Raw genomic sequence first — 25398 nt, forward strand, 5'->3', positions numbered from 1 at the left:
AAAAACCATAGCCTTGACTAGACGAACCTTTGTTGGCAAAGTAATGTCTCTGCTTTTGAATATGCTATCTAGGTTGGTCATAACTTTCCTTCCAAGGAGTAAGCGTCTTCTAATTTCATGGCTGCAGTCACCATCTGCAGTGGTTATGAAGCCCAGAAAAATAAAGTCTGACACTGTTTCCACTGTTTCCCCAACTATTTCCCATGAGGTGGTGGGACCGGATGCCATGATCTTCGTTTTCTGAATGTTGAGCTTTAAGCCAACTTTTTCACTCTCCACTTTCACTTTCATCAAGAGGCTTTTGAGTTCCTCTTCACTTTCTGCCATAAGGGTGGTGTCATCTGCATATCTGAGGTTATTGATATTTCTCCCGGCAATCTTGTTTCCAGCTTGTGCTTCTTCCAGCCCAGTGTTTCTCATGATGTACTCTGCATATAAGTTAAATAAGCAGAGTGACAATATACAGCCTTTTGCATACAGGTTTCTCAAGAGGCAGGTCAGGTGGTCTGGTATTCCCATCTCTTTCAGAATTTTCCACACTTTATTGTGATCCACACAGTCAAAGGCTTTGGCATAGTCAATAAAGCAGAAATAGATGTTTTTCTGGAACTCTTGCTTTTTTGATGATCCAGCGGATGTTGGCAATTCGATCTCTGGTTCCTCTGCCTTTTCTAAAACCAGCTTGAACATCTGGAAGTTCGCAGTTCACGTGTTGCTGAAGCCTGGTTTGGAGAATTTTGAGCATGACTTTACTAGCGTGTGAGATGAGTGCAATTGTGCGGTAGTTTGAGCATTCTTGGGCATTGCCTTTCTTTGGGATTGGAATGAAAACTGACCTTTTCCAGTCCTGTGGCCACTGCTGAGTTTTCCACATTTGCTGGCATATTGAGTGCAACACTTTCACAGCATCATCTTTCAGGATTTGAAATAGCTCAACTGGAATTCCATCACCTCCACTAGCTTTGTTCATAGTGATGCTTTCTAAGGCCACTTGACTTCACATTCCAGGATGTCTGGCTCTGGGTCAGTGATCACACCATCGTGATTATTTTGTTCATGAAGATCTTTTTTGTACAGTTCTTCTGTGTATTATTGCCATCTCTTCTTAATATCTTCTGCTTCTGTTAGGTCCATACCATTTCTGTCATTTATTGAGCCCATCTTTGCTTGAAATGCTCCCTTGGTATCTCTGATTTTCTTGAAGAGATCTCTAGTCTTTCCCATTCTGTTGTTTTCCTCTGTTTCTTTGCATTGGTCGCTGAGGAAGGCTTTATTATCTCTCCTTGCTATTCTTTGAAACTCTGCATTCAGATACTTATATCTTTCCTTTTCTCCTTTGCTTTTCGCTTCTCTTTTTTTCACAGCTATTTGTAAGGCCTCCTCAGACTGCCATTTTGCTTTTTTGCATTTCTTTTCCATGGGGATGGTCTTGATCCCTGTCTCCTGTACAATTTCACGAACCTCCGTCCATAGTTCATCAGGCACTCTATCATACCCTTTACCACTCTCCAATATTGCTCTTAAATATTGATTTAAGTTAAAAAATTAGCATAATTTTTAAATTAGATAAATTTACTGAATGGGAAGCAGTGTTAATTTTAAAGATGAATGAAACATGTTTCCAAAATCGCTTGGTTGACGTAAAAGTAATAGAACAATTGAGGGAATGACCCTGACATTGATAGGTAAATCCTGCCAAATAACCACGTGATTTCTTCAAAGGTCTCAGATCCAAAGGGAAGGACCATTTGGTCCTCAGCTGAACACTAGTGAGTCCACCAACTGACGTTAAAGCGTATTTGAAAATGACTGAGGGTGAAGGATGTTATGTGATTTAATTATCCATAGTTGGGGAGGGGAAGTTAGAAACAGAAATGTTTTCTTTAATCACTTTTTGAATCTCTTCAATTTTAACCTCTGAATGTGATTTCAGCCTGAATCTGATTCGCAAATCAATGGCGTCTCCCCTTGGGCTTCCCCTCAGCAGTCGGCACTGAACTACTCGCTGGATCCAGACCCGGGCCCGCAGTTCCACCAGGCAGGTCTGTGTCCGCAAGACTCGGCTACTCTCTCCCCTGGTGTACCCTGGGCTTTGCCATTTGTGCACTTTTCATTTTAAATAACATTCTTGCACATGCCGGCCTTAAGCATAAGGGAATTCGTATTCTCTTTCATCTCAGCTGAGTATAAAGCCATTTTAACAATACTGAAAAAAGCAAGCATTTTAGAGTAATAAACTATAATGCACATGTTTGTGTAAGGTGTAGTAGTGAATCGAATTTTGATGAGAGAGGAGAAGGAGCTCCTTCCTTTTGGGATGAGCAACAGTTAATTTTGTTCTTTGCCTTAGGAATGATTTTTCTTTTCAATAAACTTCTGTCTCTGAAATTTCATAGTTGTACACATTCAGAATAAACGACTAAAGAATATCACACCAAATATAGTTTTCTCTGCCCAGGGCTGGGGACTCAGTATTCTGCTTTCTCCGTCCTAGTTCCCCGAGACATTTCTGCCTCAGCCACCCCCATCTGAGGCTGAAGTCCCACCTAGCCTGTCCTTGGTCACAATGGGGACCTGTCACTGCTGCGAGGATGGGCTCTGTCAACCAGGAATTCTGGAATGACATTTTGTTATTGATGAAATTAAGCTCTAAAATCCTACTGAGAACCCCATACTTGAACCAAAATAATTTGATAATGGGAATCCTTTTGCTGCATGTATCAGAGGAAAACCTAAAATAGTGAAATTATTTTAAATTGTTAAATAAGAGAATTATTTTGCTATTGATGATAGACTAAATAAACATCAAAATAGAAAGTATCTTATAAAATACTTCTAACTTTGTAGCAGTGTAAGCTAGCCTATGCTGAAGTCTCCATAAAGAAGGAAGGAAAAAATTGATGGAATATATTTCTCATATGAAAATATACTTGATGGGCTTCCCTGGTGGCTCAGTGGTAAATAATCCTCCTGTCAATGCCGGAGACACAGGTTCAATCCCTGGTCTGGGAAGATCCCATATGCCACAGAGAAACTAATCAGCCCTTGCACCACAACTATTGAACCTGTGTTCTGGAGCCTGGGAGCTGCAACTACTGAAATTTGCAATGCCCTGGAGCCTGTGCTCCGCAACTAGAGAAAAGCCCACATGCAGTAACGAAGACCCAGCACAGCCAAAAATAAATAGAGTTATTTTTAAAATAGCTGTGCAAAATAGTGGAATTCTAACTAAGAAATAATATGACCCCATTACTTATTTTTCACTTGTGAATTTTCCCCTGGCACTTGAATTCTTTCTATAGAAACATCTAATACATTTTAATTATGTAAAATTCTGTTACCAGAAATTAATGCAAAAGTGATTTTGGAATTTTCCCCTAAAATTATTCTTTGCAAGGAGACTATTTTCACACTGATGTTTAGAGGCCAGTACTGGCATTTTTCCCCCACAGTTGGGTTTTAGTGGAAGACCGGACGTTAATCTGAGAGCGTCTGTTGTTCTTTGTATCTGCAGGCACGGTGGCAGAGGAGCCTCTGGCACCCCCTCATGACACCAGCACGGACCTCACAGAGGTCATGGAGCAGATCAACAGTACGTTTCCATCCTGTTGCCGTGAGTATGAAAGATCGTAACGCCGCTGCTATGCTTTTTCCTTCCATTTCTTTTTTCCTGTGTGAGGCCCTTTGTCTTCTTTGGTGAGATAACAGCAATATTGGAAGCGAGACTGAACATTATTTGAAGATAAATCAAGCTTTCCATATGTCAGCAAGGCAAACAAAGCCCAACCTGGATGCCATCACATCCCAGGGTGGAGGGCCAGTGCCACCCTGCTCTTTGAGATCCTTTGATCTGCCCTGTGATCGACAACCTGGGGCACATAAAACAAGTCTGTCTTTAAGGAGAAATTATCCTCTTCAGTGCAGGCCATAGTAAGAAAGGTGTATTTCTCCAAAAGAGTGTTTTTTGTGGTATGCCAGACAAAGTCTGAAAATAGCTTTTTCTAAGTCATTCCTTCTCTTTTCTTCAGATATTGTCTTCTGATGTCATCAAGTTCAGATGTAAAAAGGGATTATTTTCAATTTCACACCCCACCCCCCATCTTTTGTTTTGGTGTGGGTTTTGTTTTGTTTTTATTATTTTTTTTAGGTTCATGGGTTCTTTTCTCAAGGAATAAAATAGTCACTGTAAGAAAGGCCAAACAATTTAAAGCATGGCAGATTATGACCCTGTGAATTCTCCATATGAACAACCAAGAGCCAGAAAATAACCAAATAAAAATCCCAGAGGAAACTCTATGATTGTTATTTATTGATTTTTTTCCCCAAACATTTTGTCTTCAGCACCTTGGCATCTTGCAGTTTCTACTGAGCTGTCAGCAAAACATTTCTGTTGTTTCAAACAAACAGCTTACTGTACATACATACACACCACTTAATGCTGCAATTATATTTTAAATAATATTTTAAAGAAATCAGAATATATTATTTAAAAATTTATATTTATAATTTTAGGGTAATTAGCTCTAGTCAGCCATTACACTAAGATTTTAGTACTGCACCTCAGGTGGTGCTAGTGGTGAAGAAGCCACCCACGTGCCAATGCAGGAGACATAATAGACTCGGGTTCAATTCCTGGATTGGGAAGATTCCCTGGAATAAGAAATGGCAGCCCACTCCAGGATTCTTGCCTGGAGAATCCCATGAAAAGAAGAGTCTGGCAGGCTATGGTCCATGGGGTTGCAAAGGGTTGGACACAACTCAAGTGACTTAGCTCAGCACAGCACTATTATATATTATTCATCATATATATGTAGTATATAAAACAGCCTGTCATTACACCCCTTTCCATCCTCTCCTCAGAAAATACCACTTTAAATGACAGTAAAGAGTCTTTATACTTTGATAATATAAAAATCTCCCAAGATAGGGATAGCTTTTCATAAAAATAAAAACATAAATTGATTTATTTATGAAATTGACATATACTTTTAAATTCTGCCTGGATTGATTAAACTTTTTTTTTTTTCAATGGATGTAAAATAGAAATGAGCACCTACCGCAAATTTGATGCCCAATATATTTCTGGATTGAATGAGTGAATGAATGAATAATAAAATTTTCCTTTTGGGAAGGAAGGTTTAATTGATAGTACTAGATAGTACTTAGAAGGTTCTGTTGGATTCCTTTGCTTTGTTGCCCCTTTTAAGCTGTACAAGCTAGCAAATATTTTAATAAGCCTTTGCATTTCCAAAGCTTCAGTTCAGTTCAGTCGCTCAGTCATGTCTGACTCTTTGCAACCCCATGGACTGCAGCATGCCAGGCTTCCCTGTCCATCACAAACTCCCAAAGCTTACTGACCATCTTTGGAGAGTATTTGAAAGCAAATCGGATTGGCATCCTCCCAATGCCAAGCCAATCCCCTGTAACTAATGAGAACTTTAAAATTGCTGGTCACCAGCATACAGTGAATTGATCTGCATGTTAATCTTGACTTTTGATCCTTTGTGAATTAAACATTAGCATGGTCACAAGTGAATTTCCACTCCTGGCACTCTTGGAATCAAAATGAAACTGTATTCTTAAATCCTAATTGTATGAATTGTCTAGTTAAACATTACTTTTTTTTCTTGCTGTGTCTGTATATTGTTGCACATAACACTTTAGAATTCCTCTATCTTGGATTAATGTCCCAGTTGGTCCTGATAGCATCCTTGAATTATGGCCTTTTAAAGTTTTCTTTTAATTATGTATGTTGAGTTTCAGAGCAGAGACGCAAGCATTTCCATCTCTTCCTGACAAGGAGTTAATGAAGGGAATGTAATCGTGTTGCCTATTAACTGATATACTAAAATTTCCACTGACTGCCGTAACTAATTTTTTCAGTGTAACATCATTTTGTTGTTGTTTTTTTCTTTATGTCATCCAAATATACAAGATGCTAGTAGTAAGCTGAATATTATTTTCACTAATAGACTAACAAATGCTTTTTAATTATTGTTTTTATCTGCAGGCATATTCTTACTGTGAATTGCCTATATTTATTGAGCTTGATTGACATTCATCAAAACTTCAAGACCTACTAAAATACAATGATTTCCTGATTTCTTTAAAATATGTATTTTATGATTTGTTCAAGAGGGTACTTGTAGCCTTTATTTAATAAGAGGCTACAGGGTTAAAATGTTGATTTGCAGCAAAACAGATTTTATTTCTGTTTGGATTCGGCTGTTTGTTACTGAAAAGAGAAGCTTAACTCTGCCTATGGTATACTTCATGCTTATGCAACTAAGGTTTCCCTCAAGAGGGTGTAGTTCTGTGCAAGTGTAATTCCCCTGTGTAAGAAAGTCCACTCTTTTTTCCCTGATATAACTTACACAATTGGTAGGACTTGATTATTCCCCCCAATACTACTGGGGTGCACACTTTCCCTCCAGGGCATCATAAGAAGCTTCCACTTCTTGCTCTATCTTTTTCTCATGAAGCACCTACTGTGTGGTCACAGGTTTTTTGTTTGTTTGTTTCCCTTCAAAAAGGGGGAAACAAAAAAATAGAATGATGAAAGTAGTCACATGCTGTTTGATTAGGGACGATCTTTAATGACCCAGAACAGATCCTACCATCATAAGCAGTGGAGCGCCTCTCTCTCCCAGGGCTGAGTACCAGTTCAGAAATTGTGAGATGTCACAGTGAAAGGGAGAGATGAAACCTCAGAGGCCTTAGAGAAGAGCTGTGCTAGTGGCTGCCCTTTCAGGTCGTACTGGATCAGCTTCACTGCACATGCCCTCTGCCACCAAGGAGGAGCTGAGCTGCTCAGATGCAAAGGCAAATTAGGCACCATATTCTAACTTATCTCATGCTCTTAACTTAGCCCATGGAAGGCACAGGATTAACCCAAGTTCCTACAAGACTTCTGAGTGCTGAGGACTAGGCTACTGCCACCATCTTCCTGGTCTTTGGGGTAAGGGTGGCAGAAACTAAAGACTCTGGCCCTGGCATTTCCTTAATGACTTCTTGGTCAGAATTTGTACTATTCAGGAGAATATACAGAATTTTCTCTGTTCTAATGCATAAACCAAATATATGGCATGATTTCAGTGGGAAATTTTGAGGTTTTTTTGCAAAACTAATTATTCACTGAATGCTTTAGCATGTACTGATTTGAGAGAGCTGGCGTATCTTTTGCATATTTTGGTGGAATTTTTATTTCTTAAAGCACATGGGATATGAAAAGCTAAGTAGGGAAACTAGCCCTGTTGAAGCATCTGGCCAAAAAAAAAAAAACTTCCCCAAAGCTCTTTCTTATTTTCTTATTAATATCCATTTAACAGCTGGGAATGGTGCAGTTTACACTTTTGCATGCATAAAAGGGAGAACCACAGAAATGCCTGCAGTTGACTGTTTTTGTTTTCTCTTTCAGCAAATCTCCCCAGCAGGCCACAGGTAAGACTTCATGGGTTGACTGGTTTAGGTGTTACAGATTATAACTTGGAGTAAGCAATTAGTGGGACTTCCCTGGTGATCTAGTGGTTAAGACTGTGCTTCCAGTGCAGAGTCAGGGTTCGATCCCTGTTCAGGGAACTAAGATCCCACATGCTTTACAGGATGGCCGGTTTGCTTTTTTATTTTATTTTTTTCCTTTCTTTATTTAAAAATAAAATGTTTAAGCGATTACCTACTGTTGATTTTTGATTTTTGCTATATTTTCACCTTATGAAAATAGAGAATTGAAATTCTTTTATGCTATAAATGTGCATTCAGAGTCCATGAACCATGCTCTGTTTTTATTTAGGGACAGAATGTTTTCCTGTTAGACCCCTTTCTTCTCATTTCTTGGTAGAACCATGATATGGAGTTTATCCCTTGGCTTCCTGCTAGTGGACAGGACCCTCCTGCACAGCCCACTCGCAGTGCCTACCAGCCCTGCCCTAGGACATGATTTCTCCCTGTTTTGCTCTTCACTTACTTCATATCCTGTGCTTGATGAGAGTGCGTCAGATGCTGCTCTGACACTATTCAGTCAGTGTTTGTCTTTATACTGGTGCCCTTGCTTACTGCCTATGTTGCATACAGCCACAGTTTAAGAGCTCTGCAAGGCTGGAGAAACCACGTGTGCAGTTGATAACAGACCAGTGACATGCTTGTGAAGGTAGTCAGGAGACAGACCTGTAGGTTTGCTTCTCCACATTCTGATACCATGAGCTAATGGAAACAAGGTTTAGGGGGTCCTAGTGGGCTTCCCAGGTGGCTCAGTGGATAAAGAACCTGCCTGCCATGCAGATGCTGGAGATATTAATTTGATTCCTGGGTTGGGGAGATCCCCTAGAGGAAGGTACAGCAACCCACTCCAGTATTCTTGCCTGGAGAATCCCATGGACAGAGGAGCCTGGCAGGCTACAGTCCATGGGGTCACAAAGAGTTGGACATGACAAGTGACCAAGCACAGCACAGCACTGTTGATTTATTCCCCATGTAAATAAGGAAACTTGCTTGACATGTTAGTTGATTTGGTACAGCAGTTTGTCAGCCTGAGGAGGGGAACCCTCCCACGCCAGTTTTTCCAGATGCCCCAATTGCCAGATCTTTTGTGTTCTAACAGCTTTTTAGTGAAAGTTGCTCAGTCGTGTCCAACTCTTTGTGACCCCATGAACTATACAGTCCATGGAGTTTTCCAGGCCAGGATACTGGAGTAGGTAGCTATTCCCTTCTCTAGGGGATCTTCCTGACCCAGGAAGCAAACCAGGGTCTTCACATTGCACGTGGATTCTTTACCAGTTGAGCCACCAGGGAAGCCCAAAGTGAAAGTTGCTCAGTAGACTCAAGCCTTTAATAGTTCTATGTACTATGTAAAATTATCCCAGATAGGTTTAGCTGACAGGGTTCTCCCAAACATGTACTTCAGATAGCTACCGCAGAACATGGACTTAAAAGCCATGCCTGGGGCAGTACACAAAGCTGCTTTTGTTACTCTGAGGGGAGAAGATTTTGATTTTTCATTTAAGAATTTGCTGAGAACTGTTGGCAGATATAGCCCATGTGTTTTTCAGTATTTTCCTTATCAGCTAGTCTTAGAAATAGTGTGTCCCAAGACCACAGTAAATCTTTGGAGAACATTTTTCCTCATGCACTGTTTATGAATCTTTTTGAAACCGTGAACCCTCTGATTGTGCTACTGCCTTAATGGCCCAAGAGACTGAGATATTAAGGAGAAGCACCAATGGTTCATCTTTAGTAACTGGAGGGAACACAAGGGAATATGAAGTAGATCAGTGGCTGTGGTGTGAGAGCCTGTGAGAAGGAAGAACCTCATCCCGGAGAGCAGAAGTCTTGTGATTGTTCTGTTGTCTTAGTGAGTCAGAAGCAGGGGCTTCAGCAGAGAGTGAGGCTGGGGAGGAGGCCTTGGAGGTATGAGGAGAGACTGGAAGATGTGCAGTAGCTGCTTGGAGCTGAGGAGAGTATGTGGAAACAGTGACTGCCAGGTAGCATTAAAGGCCACCACTTGCTTGCCTGTGAATTTAACTTGAGGCCTGTCTGCAGGACTATGTGTTGCCCTTCAGCCTCATTCAAGTTCATGGGCACAGGCACCAGAGTAGGCCAAGTATTGCATTTAACTAGAAATTTATTGCATTTAAGTTGAAGTAGTTGTTTGGCCAAGAGAGTACAACAGTTCAAGGGAAGAGGCAGAGGAGCGATGATAATGCTTGCACCCAAGTCTGGTAGGAAGAACAGTGAGGGTGCAATAGGTGTGGGAGACAGGAAATCTGTAGGCCATAGTACCAGAGGATGAGTGAAGTTTGGGTCCTAGTGGAAGTAAGCTGGAAAGATACAGGTGGGTTGTCAGAAAGGGGGATGATTGAAATTGAAATATTGGAAGGGATGCAGGTGTTGGCAGTCATCCAGATTTGAGACTTTGCATGGAAGGCTGAGAAAGGGTGAAGGACAGATTCTGGGAGGAGTGGAGCTCAAGGAGCTAAGAGGCCACAGGTTTGGAGAAACCATCTATGTATTGAAATCATGAACATTTAAAACCAATGAATGACAGCCATTTTTTCTTCAAGAGGTAAGGGGACATGAGCTTAGAGCTGCATAGTGGGTGGTATGGTTTGATGACAAGAGATTCAAAGCTGGGTACTTTAAGGAAGGAGAGAGAGAAAAGGCCCTGAAAATCACAATATGAACCTATCCCATATCTGAGGAGTGTGAGAGATGAAAAACAGTCCTATGTAAAGAAGTCCTTTCTTTCTATGGAGGAAACTGTGCCTTTAGGGAGATGTAGATATCCATTAGAGCAAGCCAGTGAAAGATGCATTTAGAGAAGAGTTTGATGACATAGATTTTAATGATAATGGACCCAACCATTTGACCTCTGAAAGGTTGATGCCACTCCTCTGAGTGTGACCTGGATTTCTATCCTTCCTTGCCTCTGTACATTAGCGCTGAGCCTTTAACTGGCACCATCACACACCCTTGAACTGTGATTCCTGTCTTGAGTTCTTATTGTCTGGATCCCAGCTGGGATCCAGCTGGTACCCTGGAATTGTCCAGGGTACCAAATCTGCAGAAGACCTCCCACAGACCCTCAGAGGAACACAGAGTGCTTGCACCAACCTAATTCAGTCAACATTAGTACCTCTCAGGAAAAAAAAAAAGAAAAGACAAATCGTCTCAGTTTTAACTTGGTTTCCAGCCTGGACAAGAGAAAAGTCTTCCAGACTTCCTCTATATCAGCTGAGTTGATGAAAAGCAGGCTATGAAACTTTATGATGAAAGCAAAGGACTTCATTCCAGGAACAAAAGTCAGGTGGGAGTAAAGTATCCCCATTGAATGTAGCAAAAGAGGGCTTGTCTATGCTGAAAGAAGCACTTTTATTTTTTTAAGAGTTGACAGGTCTCTGCTACCTGTAATGCCTTCTGTAAATGTTGTTCTGACAGTGCTATTTTCTCTTCCCACAGGCAATGTGAAGTATTCATCTAGCCAACCAACATTTCTTGATTTACAGTGTTGCCCTTTTCAGCAAATGCCAGTGTCAAGTTCCATTTAATCAGAAGCTCCATGGCTCTTTGAATTATGCTGTTGAGTGCTGACTGTGTGTTCTACTGAAGGAGTAAAACACTGACTATCCAAAGAGGAAAGGATATTTTGTTTTTATAATAATCATATGTTATTGTTTTCTTCTTCCCTTTCTATGCAACTGTAAATTAATGAACAGAATGGTATTTGGAAATGGAAATACATTTGTCACTGATTTGTATACTGTATACAGTATTGGGAAAGTGGGTGCGGGGTTTCTAATATGAGACCTTCTTTTTAATAACCGTGAACAAATGCATCAGAATTAGAAGACAATTTTACATTTTTACATTCCTTCATATTAACCTTGTACAATAACTTCATTTGTTTCTTTGACTCTTTTACCATTATGTTTTGGTTATTTATAATTCATAAGCCACATGACCAAATAGATTTTATTTGTTTCCATGATTTGGCCAAATTAATAACTTCATATATGTCAATCAAATATTATATGTTTATGGATTAGGCTACAGCTCTGTGTATACTATTTAACTTTACTTCACATCATACACTTATTTCTTTAGTGACCACTTGGATAACCGCAATAAAAATCCTGTGGGCCTAACAGGCATTTCTATTGGGATTTTTTTCCCCTTGTCTTTTATCTCCCTGCTCTATATAAGTTGGTGTTGATTTCTTTATTTATTTCATGTCCCAATCTGTATGACAGAATTATAATAATCTCAAAGATTATTTTACCAAAGGTTGCCCATTTAAGCATATTTTCATTTTGACACAGAAACAAGACTTGGTCCAACTTTTCCTAGTTCCCAGGTCTTGATTTTCATCATTCAGTACACAGCAGACCTGTACCTAATTGTGATACCAAAATCCATGGCTGTCTTTAGTTCCCTTTGAAGAAATTTTGATGGTTGTTTATGTCTCTAATATATTCAAGCCCTCAATGAGTCTTGAAACCCCCGGTTATTTTCCTTCTGAAAGCAGACACAAATTTAATGAATGTCTCATTTTACTTTTTGAAGGAATAGCTTGTTATATTACCCTTCATTTGACCAATGCATTTGGGAACGATGTTTATCAAAAGCCTGTATCACTGCTTCTATAGAAGAATGAAATTAATGCTTAGATGGTGGAATCCTGGCTTACACCTTTGAGTGCATTCAGTTAGGTATTTGGTTCAGCTCCTGATTTAACATTTATTTGGTTCAGTTTAAACATGCCATGTCATTTACCAAATGTAAAGAAACCAAAAAAAAAAAAAGTAAAAATAATGTGTTTTGATTGAAGCATATGTGCTTTAAAACATCAGGACATTTTAACTTTGAGTTCTCTTTAACTGGGATCTGGCCAGAAGGAGGCTTAAAGTTAGAAATTCCTATTCTTTAGAATAGGTTGGGTGGGTTGGGGGGCAAGGGTGTCTATTTGCAGTAAAGATATTTTGAGAAGAAGAAAATTGTTTTATATAAGAGGAAAGCCATGACCACCTTTCTACCTCAGATCCATCTTCATCCATCGCGTTGGAAATAGCTTTATGCCGCTGCAGTTTGAAAAATCTAGAGCTTCTATCAGATCACATCATACCCAGTAAAAATACCTATTTAAAGAAAAAAAAATTCCCTGAACTCTGAACTACAAGTTGTAGATTTGGTGTCTTCCTTGTCCTTCCTTTGAAAAGTTATGTATTAATTTTTTTTCTGCCTGTAATTGTGTGCAACATGTTCTCTATCTGCTATTAAGGAAAAGCTACATAAAACACTACATTGTAACCTTTTAAGTAATGGTAAATATAAAGAAATATATTGCAGTAACAACAAGGGGAAATAAGTATGTAGTTCTTTTGAAATATGTGGTAAAGAACTAATCATAGACTATCATCTAAACTGGTTACATGTTGTATTTTTCATTCTGAATAAAAGTAATTTTAACACAAGGTGACTTTGATATTCTTCAGTGGTATTTACTGATAGACTTAGAACTTTGAATGTATGATTATGAAAATAAAATAGAAAGACAGCCTATATCCTGATAATCTACATGTGTTCCTGCAGTTTCTCTCATACGCCCTAATACATTCTTTCTTACTCTCACTGTCTCACTTTCTCTTTCTCTGTGTTTCTCTCTTCTCTCTTATATATATATACATAATTCTCAATTTTCTTTACAGATAGGTTAGGGAAAAATAATATTGGATGTTAAAAATATATATGTGAAACCTATTTAGCTTTTGTTTTAATATCTTAGATGCTATTGGTAATTTAGTCACTTACTCTTTCAAATCCCCTTTCAGCTTCAAGCTCTTAAATAATGCGCTTTTTATATATGCACTGGATTTTACCATTCTAGCAGAAGTTTAATCCATTTCAAAGCTACCCCATGGGAATGAGTGCTGAGAATCATGTTGCTTGATTCTGAAAGTAAAAGTATGAAATAGAAAAGTCCCCTTATTTATAGTTTGTTAAAGAAAATTGACCCATTCTAATGAACATACATTTTAAGCATCCTGTCTACTTCAAAGTAATATTCACATTAAGCATTCCTAAAGAACCAGTCGTTGATTTCCAGCAACCTATTGAGTAGGTAAGTGAAAATAGAGGTGAGTAGATAGTGAAAATATAGGCTTCCCCAATGGCTCAGCAATGAAGTATCCACTTGCAATGTAGGAGACACGGGTTCAATCCCTGGGTGTAGGAGATCCCCTGGAGGAGGGCATGGCAACCCACTCCAGTTTCCATGCCTTGGAAATGCTATGGACAGAGGAGCCTGGTGGGCTGCAGCCCATTGGGTGGCAAAGAGTCGGACACCACTGAAGTGCCTTAGCATGCATGCACACACACGCACACACACATGTGTGTGTGTGTGTGTATATATATATATATATATATATATATATTTTTTTTTTTTTTTTTAGAAGAGTGCCCCATGTACAGAAGAGCCTGGTGGGCTACAGTCCATGGGGTCACAAGGAGTCAGACACAACTTAGTGACTAAACAACAAACAATAATATACAATTTTTTTTTTAAGAATATAGTTTGCCTTTGGTTATTCCCCCAACCCTATGCACCACCACCATTCCACTGTTTCAATTGACCAACTTTTTCAGGGTCATTTCTTAATTCACTAGTTGAGAATTGAATAGAACTGAATTGAAACCACTAGTTGAGAATTGAATATAACTGAAGCCACTAATACCACACCACCTAACACTATAAGTTGTATCCTGAAAATTCATTGACATACAATATCAGCTTGTGTTTTTTGAGGTTAATTAACAAAAGCAAGCCTTTGATGGAGGCCAGGGCCCAATCACAGTCACATTACATTCACTACCTGTGGCATTAGTTATTGCTCACCACAATAATGGGACACAGCAGTCATAAAACCTTTATTTAGTTTATGGGATGTGAGGGTCGGCTGATCTGGACAGGACTGTTCTGATTCCATCTGGACTTATCTGGAGTTGACTGGCTGTTGAATGATGTGGGATGTCTAGACTGGGATGACTGGGGATATTGGGCTGAGTTCTTTCATCCACTAGCATGACATCCACTAGGTGTCTTATTGTGCAATGACGGAAGTGTTGGAATGTAGACGGGCTTTGCTGAGAACTGGTGCATCATCACTTCTACTGAATTCTGTTAGTCAAAGCAAATGACAAGGCTAAGTATGAGGAATAGAATCCACTTCTGTTGTGAGAGAAACTGCAGAGCCACAGAACAAAGGGTATAGCTAAGCTGGGGAAGGGCCATCAAATTTCACCTTATAAACTTAGAGGAGGGCAAAGCAGAGGACTTGGGCTAAAACACTGATGTCAGCTGCCTCAATGGAATGGGAAGGAAGTAGGCTTTTCAAAAGGCCTTCTTCTAAAACCCTTGTGGCTCAGCTGGTAAAGAATCAGCTGATTCTTTACCCACTCCAGTATTCTTGCCTGGGAAGTTCCATGGACATAGAGGCCTGGTAGGCTACAACGCATGGGGTTGCAAAAGAGTTGGACATATTTAGTGACTAAACAACAACAAACAAACAAACAAAAAGAATCCGCCTGGAATGTGGGAGACCTGGGTTCGATCCCTGGGTTGGGTAGATCCCCTGGAGAAGAGAAAGGCTACCCACTCCAGTATCCTAGCCTGGAGAATTCCACGGACTATATAGTCCGTGGGGTAGCAAAGGGTCGGACACGACTGAGCGACTTTAACTTTCACTTTTCTTCTAAAACAAAGGTCAAGAAGATTAGCCCCTCTGCCCCAATTTCAGGAGAAAAGCAAGTAGGAAGACTTAGCAAGTCTCTGCCCCAAATCCTAGGAGAAGCAGAAGACGTGATAGAAAAGGACCGGCAGTAAAATTAGAAAAAGAAAAAAGAAAAAAAATCTATATGAGAAATGAAATAAAAGGGATATTATCAACTGCTCAGAAGGTGTGTTCAAATTAAATTGTTAATTTTTAGCTGAAAAAACACACAATGCATAGGAAGTTCTTCACATTGAACAAATGAGTAGGTACATGTGACACTGTGCCCTGGCAGGCATTTGTTTAGAAATATGCAATTTATTTGCATTTTGTTTAAGCTTACAAATGTGGCACTAATCTTGCGTTGTGAAGGCATTCCAATTGGTGGCATAGTTTTCATACTTTGGGAATATTAACAGTGTATGCTTGGGTTCAGCTGTTCTTTTACAGATAGCTTATTTTTGGTACTGTTTTGAATTTTGTACATGAGTAATTAGGAAAAGTTAATTGATAATATGCCTGCAGTCTTGCCCTGTTGTCAACCGAGAAAGCACAAATGTTGAATTTGTAATTAAATGAGGAGAGTTCCCAGGCTGCCATGGGATGTAATTACAATTAATTCCTGATATTATCTTTTCAGAACCATTTTCAAAAGTATCAAAATACTGATTTTTAAATTTTTACTTCGAATCATATTTTTCTTTTTAGAAAAAATGACATTATAAAACTGTTGGAAAGAATCAAGTCATTCTAACTTAAATCTGACCCAAGTGAGCCTATCAAAGTCTAGAATAGTCTTGTTTATATGAGCCGTGTTTACCCCTTAGCAAACTGAGACAGCTATGTATGCTGCTTGGGATATGCCTGAGGGCAGTTTCAAAAGCTCAGATCAGATCAGTCTCTCAGTTGTGTCCGACTCTTTGCGACCCCATGAATCACAGCACGCCAGGCCTCCCTGTCCATCACCAACTCCTGGAGTTCACTCAGACTCACATCCATCAAGTCGGTGATGCCATCCAGCCATCTCATCCTCTGTCGTCCCCTTCTCCTCCTGCCCCCAATCCCTCCCAGCATCAGAGTCTTTTCCAATGAGTCAACTCTTCGCATGAGGTGGCCAAAGTACTGGAGTTTCAGCTTTAGCATCATTCCTTCCAAAGAAATCCCAGGGCTGATCTCCTTCAGAATGGACTGGTTGGATCTCCTTGTAGTCCAGCGGACTCTCAAGAGTCTTCCCCAACACCACAGTTCAAAAGCATCAATTCTTCGGCACTCAGCCTTCTTCACAGTCCAACTCTCACATCTATACATGACCACAGGAAAAACCATAGCCTTGACTAGATGGACCTTTGTTGGCAAAGTAATGTCTCTGCTTTTGAATATGCTATCTAGGTTGGTCATAACTTTCCTTCCAAGGAGTAAGCGTCTTTGAATTTCATGGCTGCACTCACCATCTGCAGTGATTTTGGAGCCCCCAAAAATAAAGTCTGACGCTGTTTCCCCTGTTTCCCCGTCTATTTCCCAGGAAGTGATGGGACCGGATGCCATGATCTTCGTTTTCTGAATGTTGAGCTTTAAGCCAACTTTTTCACTCTCCACTTTCACTTTCATCAAGAGGCTTTTTAGTTCCTCTTCACTTTCTGCCATAAGGGTGGTGTCATCTGCATATCTGAGGTTATTGATATTTCTCCCGGCAATCTTGATTCCAGCTTGTGTTTCTTCCAGTCCAGCGTTTCTCACGATGCACTCTGCATAGAAGTTAAATAAGCAGGGTGACAATATACAGCCTTGATGTACTCCTTTTCCTATTTGGAACCAGTCTGTTGTTCCATGTCCACTTCTAACTGTTGCTTCCTGACCTGCTTATAGGTTTTTCAAGAGGCAGGTCAGGTGGTCTGGTATTCCCATGTCTTTCAGAATTTTCCATAGTTTATTGTGATCCACACAGTCAAAGACTTTGCATTGTCAATAAAGCAGAAATAGATATTTTTTTGGAACTCTTGCTTTTTTGATTATCCAGCAGATGTTGGCAATTTGATCTCTGGTTCCTCTGCCTTTTCTAAAACCAGCTTGAACATCTGGAAGTTCATGGTCCACATACTGCTGAAGCCTGGCTTGGAGAATTTTGAGCATTACTTTACTAGCATGTGAGATGAGTGTAATTGTGCGGTAGTTTGAGCATTCTTGGGCATTGCCTTTCTTTGGGATTGGAATGAAAACTGACCTTTTCCAGTCCTGTGGCCACTGCTGAGTTTTCCACATTTGCTGGCATATTGAGTGCAACACTTTCACAGCATCATCTTTCAGGATTTGAAATAGCTCAATTGGATCTCCATCAGCTCCACTAGCTTTGTTTGTCATGATGCTTCCTAAGGCCCACTTGACTTGACATTCCAGGATGTCTGGCCCTAGGTGAGTGATCACACCATCATGATTATCTGGGTCATGAAGATCTTTTTTGTACAGTTCTTCTGTGTATTCTTGCTACCTCTTCTTAATAACTTGTGCTTCTGTTAGGTCCCTACCATTTCTGTCCTTTATTGAGCCCATCTTTGCATGAAATATTCCCTTGGTATCTATAATTTTCTTGAAGAGATCTCTAGTCTTTGCTATTCTATTGTTTTCCTCTATTTCTTTGCATTGGTCCCTGTGGAAGGCTTTCTTATCTCTCCTTACTATTCTTTGGAACTCTGCATTCAAATGGGAATATCTTTCCTTCTCCCCTTTGCTTTTCACTTCATTTCTTTTCATAGCTATTTGTAAGGCCTCCTCAGACAGCAATTTTGCTTTTTTGCATTTCTTTTTCTTGTGGATAGTCTTGCTCCCTGTCTCCTGTACAATGTCACAAACCTCTGTCCATAGTTCATCAGGCACTGTATCAGATCTAGTCCCTTAAATCTACTTCTCACTTCCACTGTATAATCATAAGGGATTTGATTTAGACCTGAATGGTCTAGTGGTTTCCCCTACTTCCTTCCATTTAAGTATGAATTTGGCACTAAAGAGTTCATGATCTGAGCCACAGTCAGCTCCTGGTCTTGTTTTTGCTGACTGTATAGAGTTTCTCCACCTTTGGCTGCAAAGAATATAATCAATCTGATTTCAGTTTTGGCCATCTGTTGATGTCCATGTGTAGAGTCTTCTCTTATGTTGCTGGAAGAGGGTGTTTGCTATGACCAGTGTGTTCTCTTGGCAAAACTCTATTAGACTTTTCCTTGCTTCATTCTGTACTCCAAGGCCAAATTTGCCTGTTACTCCAGGTGTTTCTTGACTTCCTACTTTTGCATTCCAGTCCCCTATAATGAAAAGGACATCTTTTTTGGGTGTTAGTTCTAAAAGGTCTTGTAGGTCTTCATAGAACCGTTCAACTTCAGCTTCTTCAGCATTACTGGCTGGCACATAAACTTGGATTACCGTGATATTGAATGGTTTGCCTTGGAAATGAACAGAGATCATTCTGTCGTTTTTGAGATTGCATCCAAGTACTGCATTTCAGACTTTTGTTGACTATGATGGCTACTCCATTTCTTCTAAGGGGTTCTTGCCCACAGTAGTAAATATAATGGTCATCTGAGTTAAATTCACCCATTCTGGTCCAGTTTAGTTCACTGATTCCTAAAATGTCGATGCTCACTCTTGCCATCTCCTGTTTGACCACTTCCAATTTGCCTTGATTCATGGACCTAACATTCCAGGTTCCTATGCAGTATTGCTCTTTACAGCATCAGGCCTTGCTTCCATCACCATTCACATCCACAACTGGGTGTTGTTTTTGCTTTGGCTTCGTCTTTTCATTCTTTCTGGAGTTGTTTCTCCACTGATCTCCAGTAGCATATTGGGCACCTACCAACCTGGGTAGGTGAGTTCATCTTTCAGTGTCCTATCTTTTTGCCTTTTCATACTGTTCATGTTCTAATCACATGGACCACAGCCTTGTCTAACTCAAGGAATCTATGAGCCATGACATGTAGGGCCACCCAAGATGGACAGATCATGGTGGAGAGTTCTGACAAAATGTGGTCCACTGGAGAAGGGAATGGCAAACCACTTCAGTATTCTTGCCTTGAGAATCCCATGAACAATATGAAAAGATGTTGCTTAGTGCAAAACAAAAGGCATGCTGGATACTATATTCTGAAAGTATTGATGAAATAATACAATTTTAAAAGCAAAGAGGAATTTTCTGATTAGAGGATGTTAACCATGAATCAGAATTCTTCCTTGACTTGAAATTTAGTGGCTGTAATGGAATTGGAAACAAAGTATCTAAGTGCCTGCAATGGGCAAAGCATTTTTTAAGTTGCTGAAAACAGAGTTAGGGAACAAATCTCTACCTGTCTAATCTAGTAGACTGGCCCAAACATAAACAAGAGGGTATAATATTGATAATAGAAATGGAAGCTGGAAGGAGGATTAGCAGGCCCTTAGAAGAACTTGTTGCCTGCAGTACAGGAGACCTGGGTTCGATCCCTGGGTTGGGAAGATTCCCTGGAGAAGGGTATGGCAATCCATTTCAGTATTCTGGCCTGGAGAATCCCCATGGACAGAGGAGCCTGGTGGGCTACAGTCCATGGGGTTGCAAAGAGTCAGACACGACAGAGCGACTGAGCACAGCACAGCACATACAAACTTGTAGTGCATTCTAGATCCCCACAAGTTGTGTATCCAAATATAAGGCTACATTTCATGAAAAAAATGTGTGGAATTAACAGCTTCCTGTGAAACCGTATTGTAGTAATTTCGCTGTGATGTTTAATGTGCTTGTTGGTGATGTTAGTAGTCCAAAGAAGACATCACAGTGATCACTAAAATACAATGAATGTAGCATTTCCCCAATAAAAGGATTCTCTGGCTAAATAATTTTGAGAAACAATGCGTGCTCTAAGGCACTTTGGAGATTCACAATGCACATGAACATAAAAGCTTTGAGAAATGCTTAAAGAAACTTGTCTAACTGTGTTCAGTTCAGTTCAGTCACTCAGTCGTGTCTGACTCTTTGTGACCCCACGAACCGCAGCTCACCAGGCCTCCCTGTCCATCACCAACTCCCGGAGTCCACCCAAATCCATGTCCATCGAGTCGGTGATGCCATCCAACCATCTCATCCTCTGTCATCCCCTTCTCCTCTTGCCCTCAATCTTTCCCAGCATCAGCGTCTTTTCCAAGGAGTCAGCTCTTCACATCAGGTGGCCAAAGTATTGGAGTTTTAGCTTCAACATCAGTCCTTCCAATGAATACCCAGGACTGATCTCGTTTAGGATGAACTGATTGGATCTCCCTGCAGTCCAAGGAACTCTCAAGAGTCTTCTCCAACACCACAGTTCAAAAGCATCAATTCTTTGGTGCTCAGCTTTCTTTATAGTCCAACTCTCACATGCATACATGAGCACTGGAAAAACCACAGCCTTGACTAGATGGACCTTTGTTGGCAAAGCAATGTCTCTGTTTTTTAATATGCTGTCTAGGTTGGTCTAACCGTTTATCACTCTACATTTCTAAAGCTTTAAGCAACAAAATCCTTTTTCTGCTGACCTGTAAACTTTCTGCAATGTATTCTTTGGATGCTGAATTAATGTCATAGGTCTTAATCTTGCAAATATACGTAGGTGGTGAGCCTATGAAATCTAGAAAATGACAAAAGTAAGACAATTATCAGAATTAATTCAGAATTTTAAAATGGAAAGTAATCTTGTGTGACAATCAATATATTCCTTTTGTTAGTGAGATATGCTAAAGCATTAATGGGAATCAAGATGGTTTATCTCTGTTCTCGGTTCAGGAAACATTTATATTTCTAGAGGAAAATAATTTCTATTTCTAAAATCCATGTCTTCCTAGACAAGCCATGCACAGCAGGTGTTACTAAACCAGGCATGTATTATAAAAATCACAGGATCTAGGAATGGCTGAAGTATCCAAAATTTGTTTCCTAAGACCACTTTTCAAAACAATTTCTTTGCTTAACTAATAATTGGAATTCCTTGTGTCTGCTAAAAATGACCCAACCATTATCCTATCACAATATGATTACTGGGACTTCCCTGGTGGCCCAGTGGTTAAGAGCTTGTACTTCCAATGCAGAGGACACAGGTTTCATCTCTGGTCAGGGAACCAGGATCCCACAGTCCTCACAGCCAAAAAGTTTAAAAAAAAAAAAGCAACAACAAAAAAAACCCCACCATGATTGCCATGTTAAGTGGAGCTATAAATAGCATATAGTTTCTCTCTTCCAAAAACCCCTTTCTTTTGCAATCTGGCTTTTTTTACATGCAGGTAAAAACCCAGTCATATTTTCCTCCAAATCTATTCATATTTTTAAAATAGAAAAACAATGTTCTGGATTTTCACAATCTGTTTGAATGATTTTCTAAATCTATTCCTTTAGTGTTTTGAGAAAATATCTATAGATTATTAAATTCATTTCCCACATACTATTGGTAGCAAACAAAGGAGTTGAAGAAAGCAATTTTTGGAAATGAGCATGAGTGAAATGAAAGGGAAATGCAATGAGTGAATGTAATGGATCCTCTCAAGATTAGTTATCAAATGTCAGTGCTCTTGGGTTTTAACTCCCATAGATAAATTATTTAAGTGGAGTTCCTAAATCAGAACAGTTTAGAACCAAACCCATAAACAAGAGGGACTGGAATTTATGCTGCAATTGGCCTGGCATCAAAGAGTAATTAGTTAATTAGTGTAATCTAAACCAGCATGTAAAATGATAAACGCAGCTAGATGTTAGAGTATTGAGATTCTTGTGTCACCATCCTCAGAATCACCCAGAGTCCATAGGCCGTGCTTAGGAATCTCTGTTATGCCAGTCTACTAGTTCCCCAGACCCCAAATAACCTGTTGATAAGAAAAAGTTGAGTTTATTGATAAACGTAGTAAGAAAAAACACCACTCGATGGATGTTTTTGTAACATGTCAGAGGGGAAAGTGTTTGATTAGGATTGCAGACAAGGGATATAATAGTTTATGATTGGAAGGCACAGTAAGATGAAGGTTTAGAAGCCAAAGTTTTGAAGAATTTGGGGGAAGAAAGTGGTCTGATGCTATCTGATGGAAAAAGAACTAAACAGTCTGATGTTCATATACACTTTTTCTTCAGGACGTTTCTGGAACAATGAAGTTATAATAAAGCCATGATGAAGACAGAAGAATACTAAAGCTATATTAGTGAAGAAAATAGAATTCTAAACTCATGAGACTGTAGACAGAGTTGAGTGGGTATAGATACTCTCAATTCTCAGCTTCTTTAGCATGAGCTAAAGCTTAAGATTATTAATATCTGGAAGTGTGATCAAGTCACAACTTCAGGGCAATTTGTTACAATTAAGTATCATATTTCTGGGGTAATTGTTTCAACTGCCCCAAGCATCAGGTTTTCCTGTTCTTTTTGTTGGAGAATCATTTGTTGGGTCATTAAACGGGACAGCAGCTACCCACACAATATGCAAAACTCTGGGGATCACAGATCTGAACACTGCAGCACAAACAGCAAGGAAAGGTTAGTGATCAGAATCTGCATTCCACTTCTCAAGAGCCACAACCTAAACCAAGAGAATAAATACAATCACCCATTTGAAGAGCCTGCAATTAACTATGGGGTTATTAGCAAAAATCTTCAAATTTATAATTTCTTTGTTTGCATCCTGGATCTCAGTAATATTTTAGATACCAGAGAGGTCTAAAGAGATGTGATTACAACATCCTTCTTCTAAAATAGCACCTGTTCCCTTTAGAGAGCCATGTTACATGGCAGCTATATTCTGAACCACCTATTTTCCTGTTTCAGTGTTCAAATGTGCTCAGTTGCTTCAGTTGCGTCTGACTCTTTGTGAGCCCATGGACCATAGGCTCCTATGTCCATGGTATTTTCCCAGCAGGAATACTGGAGTTGGTTGCCACGCCTCCTCCATGGGATCTTCCCAACCCAGGGATTGAACCTGAGTCTCCTACAGGCAGGCAGATACTTTACTGCTGAGCCACTGGGGAAACTCCCAGTTTTAAGATATGCCCTGTCAACAATGAAAACTAAGTCTTGATTTTCTAAACTAGTTTCTAGCCTATTGAAGAGCCTAGACAGTTTGCAAAGGTTAAGTGAAAGTCGCTCAGTCATGTCTGACTCTGAGACTCCATGGACTATATAGTCCATGAAATTCTCCAGGCCAGAATACTGCAGTGAGTAGCCTTTCCCTTCTCGAAGGGATATTCCCAACCCAGGGATCAAACCCAGGTCTCTAGCATTGCAGGTGGATTCTTTACCAGCTGAGCCACAAGGGAAGCCCAAGAATACTGGAGTGGGTAGCCTATCCCTTTGCCAGTGGAATCGAACCAGGGTCTCCTGCATTGCAGATGGATACTTTGCCAACAGGGAAACCCAAGTGTCTCTTAAAGATGATAGTAAAAGAGTAGCAGGATTCAAAGCATTACAGTGATGCATGGAGATATGTGAGAGAGAAAAGAATAGGACTTCCTAGAAAGTAAGTCTAATTGTGGAGAAGCATTGTTTATTTTCAATGAGCAATAAAGAATGTGCAACGTGATGAATTGTCACGTTTAAATGAGACCCTAAAAAACAGTTAATAGAGCCTTCATTAATTTGGCTGCTGTGGCTTATGCCCTTAACAAGATGAGTAGACTTTTGCCACTGGGTCAAGAGAGAAACTATAGTAAGCTATCACCCTTTAAATGACTCACAAAAGTTGAGTCAGAATACTCAGGGCTTATTCAAATCTCTTATATTATAATATATACAATTAGACAAGTACATGATAATTAGACTTAGAGTGGGAGGTTTTTCAAGTTAGTTTTAATTCATGAAAGGAGTGTTTGTCCTTAGATTTTCGAAAAGGTTGATTCAGAAGATTTGATTGAGTCCTACAGTGATGCAGAGACTTCAAAAAGCTGGGAACTCCAGCAGCTAGTGAGATCTAGGAATCCTCTTAATTGTCTCTCAATTAATGGCCTGGTGAAGTTTTGAAAAACCAAATCTGTTAAGAGAAAGAAATGTACTTCTTGACTTACAGGGTAAGTCATGTTCTGTCACCTAGACAAAACTTAGTTTGTATTACTTTGACAAAATTGTATATTTGAGACCCCTGTGCCCTTTCTGAGCTAAAACAATAAGCAGGCAGATGGAATCAACCTTACAGTTCACTTCATTTTAAGAACACAACAAAAGGTCATCCACATATTAGATAAGAACAGAATCACAAAGAAATTTGGATCCTTGAGGTTGTGGTTGAAGATCTATGAAGAGAAGGAGGGTGCATCAATAACACTTTTGGCCACAGTAGTCAAGGCAGACTGTAGATTTTTCCAGGAGAAGGCAAACAAGTATTGATAATTTTGACCTAAAGGATCACTAAAACAAGAACACAGACTTATTATTGTAGAATTTTAGTCTCAGGAACCACCAAAAAGAAAACAATATTTGAGTTTGGTACTACAGGGAAGCAGGGAACAAATTGTCCTCATGTCCTGGACAAGTACATAAAATTGTCAGTGGGTAATCCTGCAAGTACTGGTTCTAGGACCCCTGTGGATAACAACATTCACACTCAAGTTTCTTATACAAAATAGTATAGTACTTGTAAATAACCTACACACATTCACTTGTATACTTTAAATCATCTTTGAAAGTGACTCGTGTCCGACTCTTTGCAACCCCATGGACTGTAGCCTACCAGGCTCCTTTGTCCATGGAATTTTCCAGGCGAGAGTACTGGAGTGGGTTGCCATTTCCCTCTCCAGAGGATCTTCCTGACCCAGGGACTGAACCCAGGTACAATATCTAGTGCAATGCAAATGATGTATAAATAGTTGCCAATAACTGAAAATTCAAGTTTGGGGTTTTGGAACTTTATGAACTTTTCTTTTCCCAAATATTTTTGACCTGTCCTAGCAATGGCAACCCATTCCAGTACTCTTGCCTGGAAAATCCCATGCATGGGGGAGCCTGGTAGGCTCCATGCGGTCGCTAAGAGTCGGACACGACTGAGCGACTTCACTTTGACTTTTCACTTCCATGCATTAGAGAAGGACATGGCAACACACTCTAGTGTTCTTACCTGGAGAATCTCAGGGACGGGGAAGCCTGGTGGGCTGCGGTCTATGGGGTCGCACAGAGTCGGACACG

General features: G+C 39.9%; 1 protein-coding gene across 16 annotated transcripts in view; it reads left to right on the forward strand.

The window, feature by feature from the left end:
• The window catches only part of UTRN (utrophin), a 556162-nt gene extending 543200 nt beyond the window's left edge, over positions 1 to 12962 (forward strand). For 13 of the 16 annotated variants that reach the window (XM_086318195.1, XM_086318199.1, XM_086318196.1 and 10 more), the window contains 4 exons: positions 1934 to 2042; positions 3515 to 3613; positions 7418 to 7440; positions 10951 to 12962. In XM_086318195.1, coding sequence (XP_086174321.1) covers positions 1934 to 2042; positions 3515 to 3613; positions 7418 to 7440; positions 10951 to 10959 — 240 coding nt within the window. In that variant the 3' untranslated portion in view covers positions 10960 to 12962. The remainder of the gene's footprint in view (positions 1 to 1933; positions 2043 to 3514; positions 3614 to 7417; positions 7441 to 10950) is intronic. The other 3 variants (XM_086318201.1, XM_086318205.1, XM_086318208.1) reach the window with 2 other exon arrangements.
• Positions 12963 to 25398: the final 12436 nt, after the last annotated feature.

The sequence above is a fragment of the Bos grunniens genome, chromosome 9 (genome assembly GCF_055505025.1).
Source record: "Bos grunniens cultivar Pamir isolate PY7600 chromosome 9, Bosgru_T2T1.0, whole genome shotgun sequence".
Classification (NCBI taxonomy): Eukaryota; Metazoa; Chordata; class Mammalia; order Artiodactyla; family Bovidae; genus Bos; species Bos grunniens.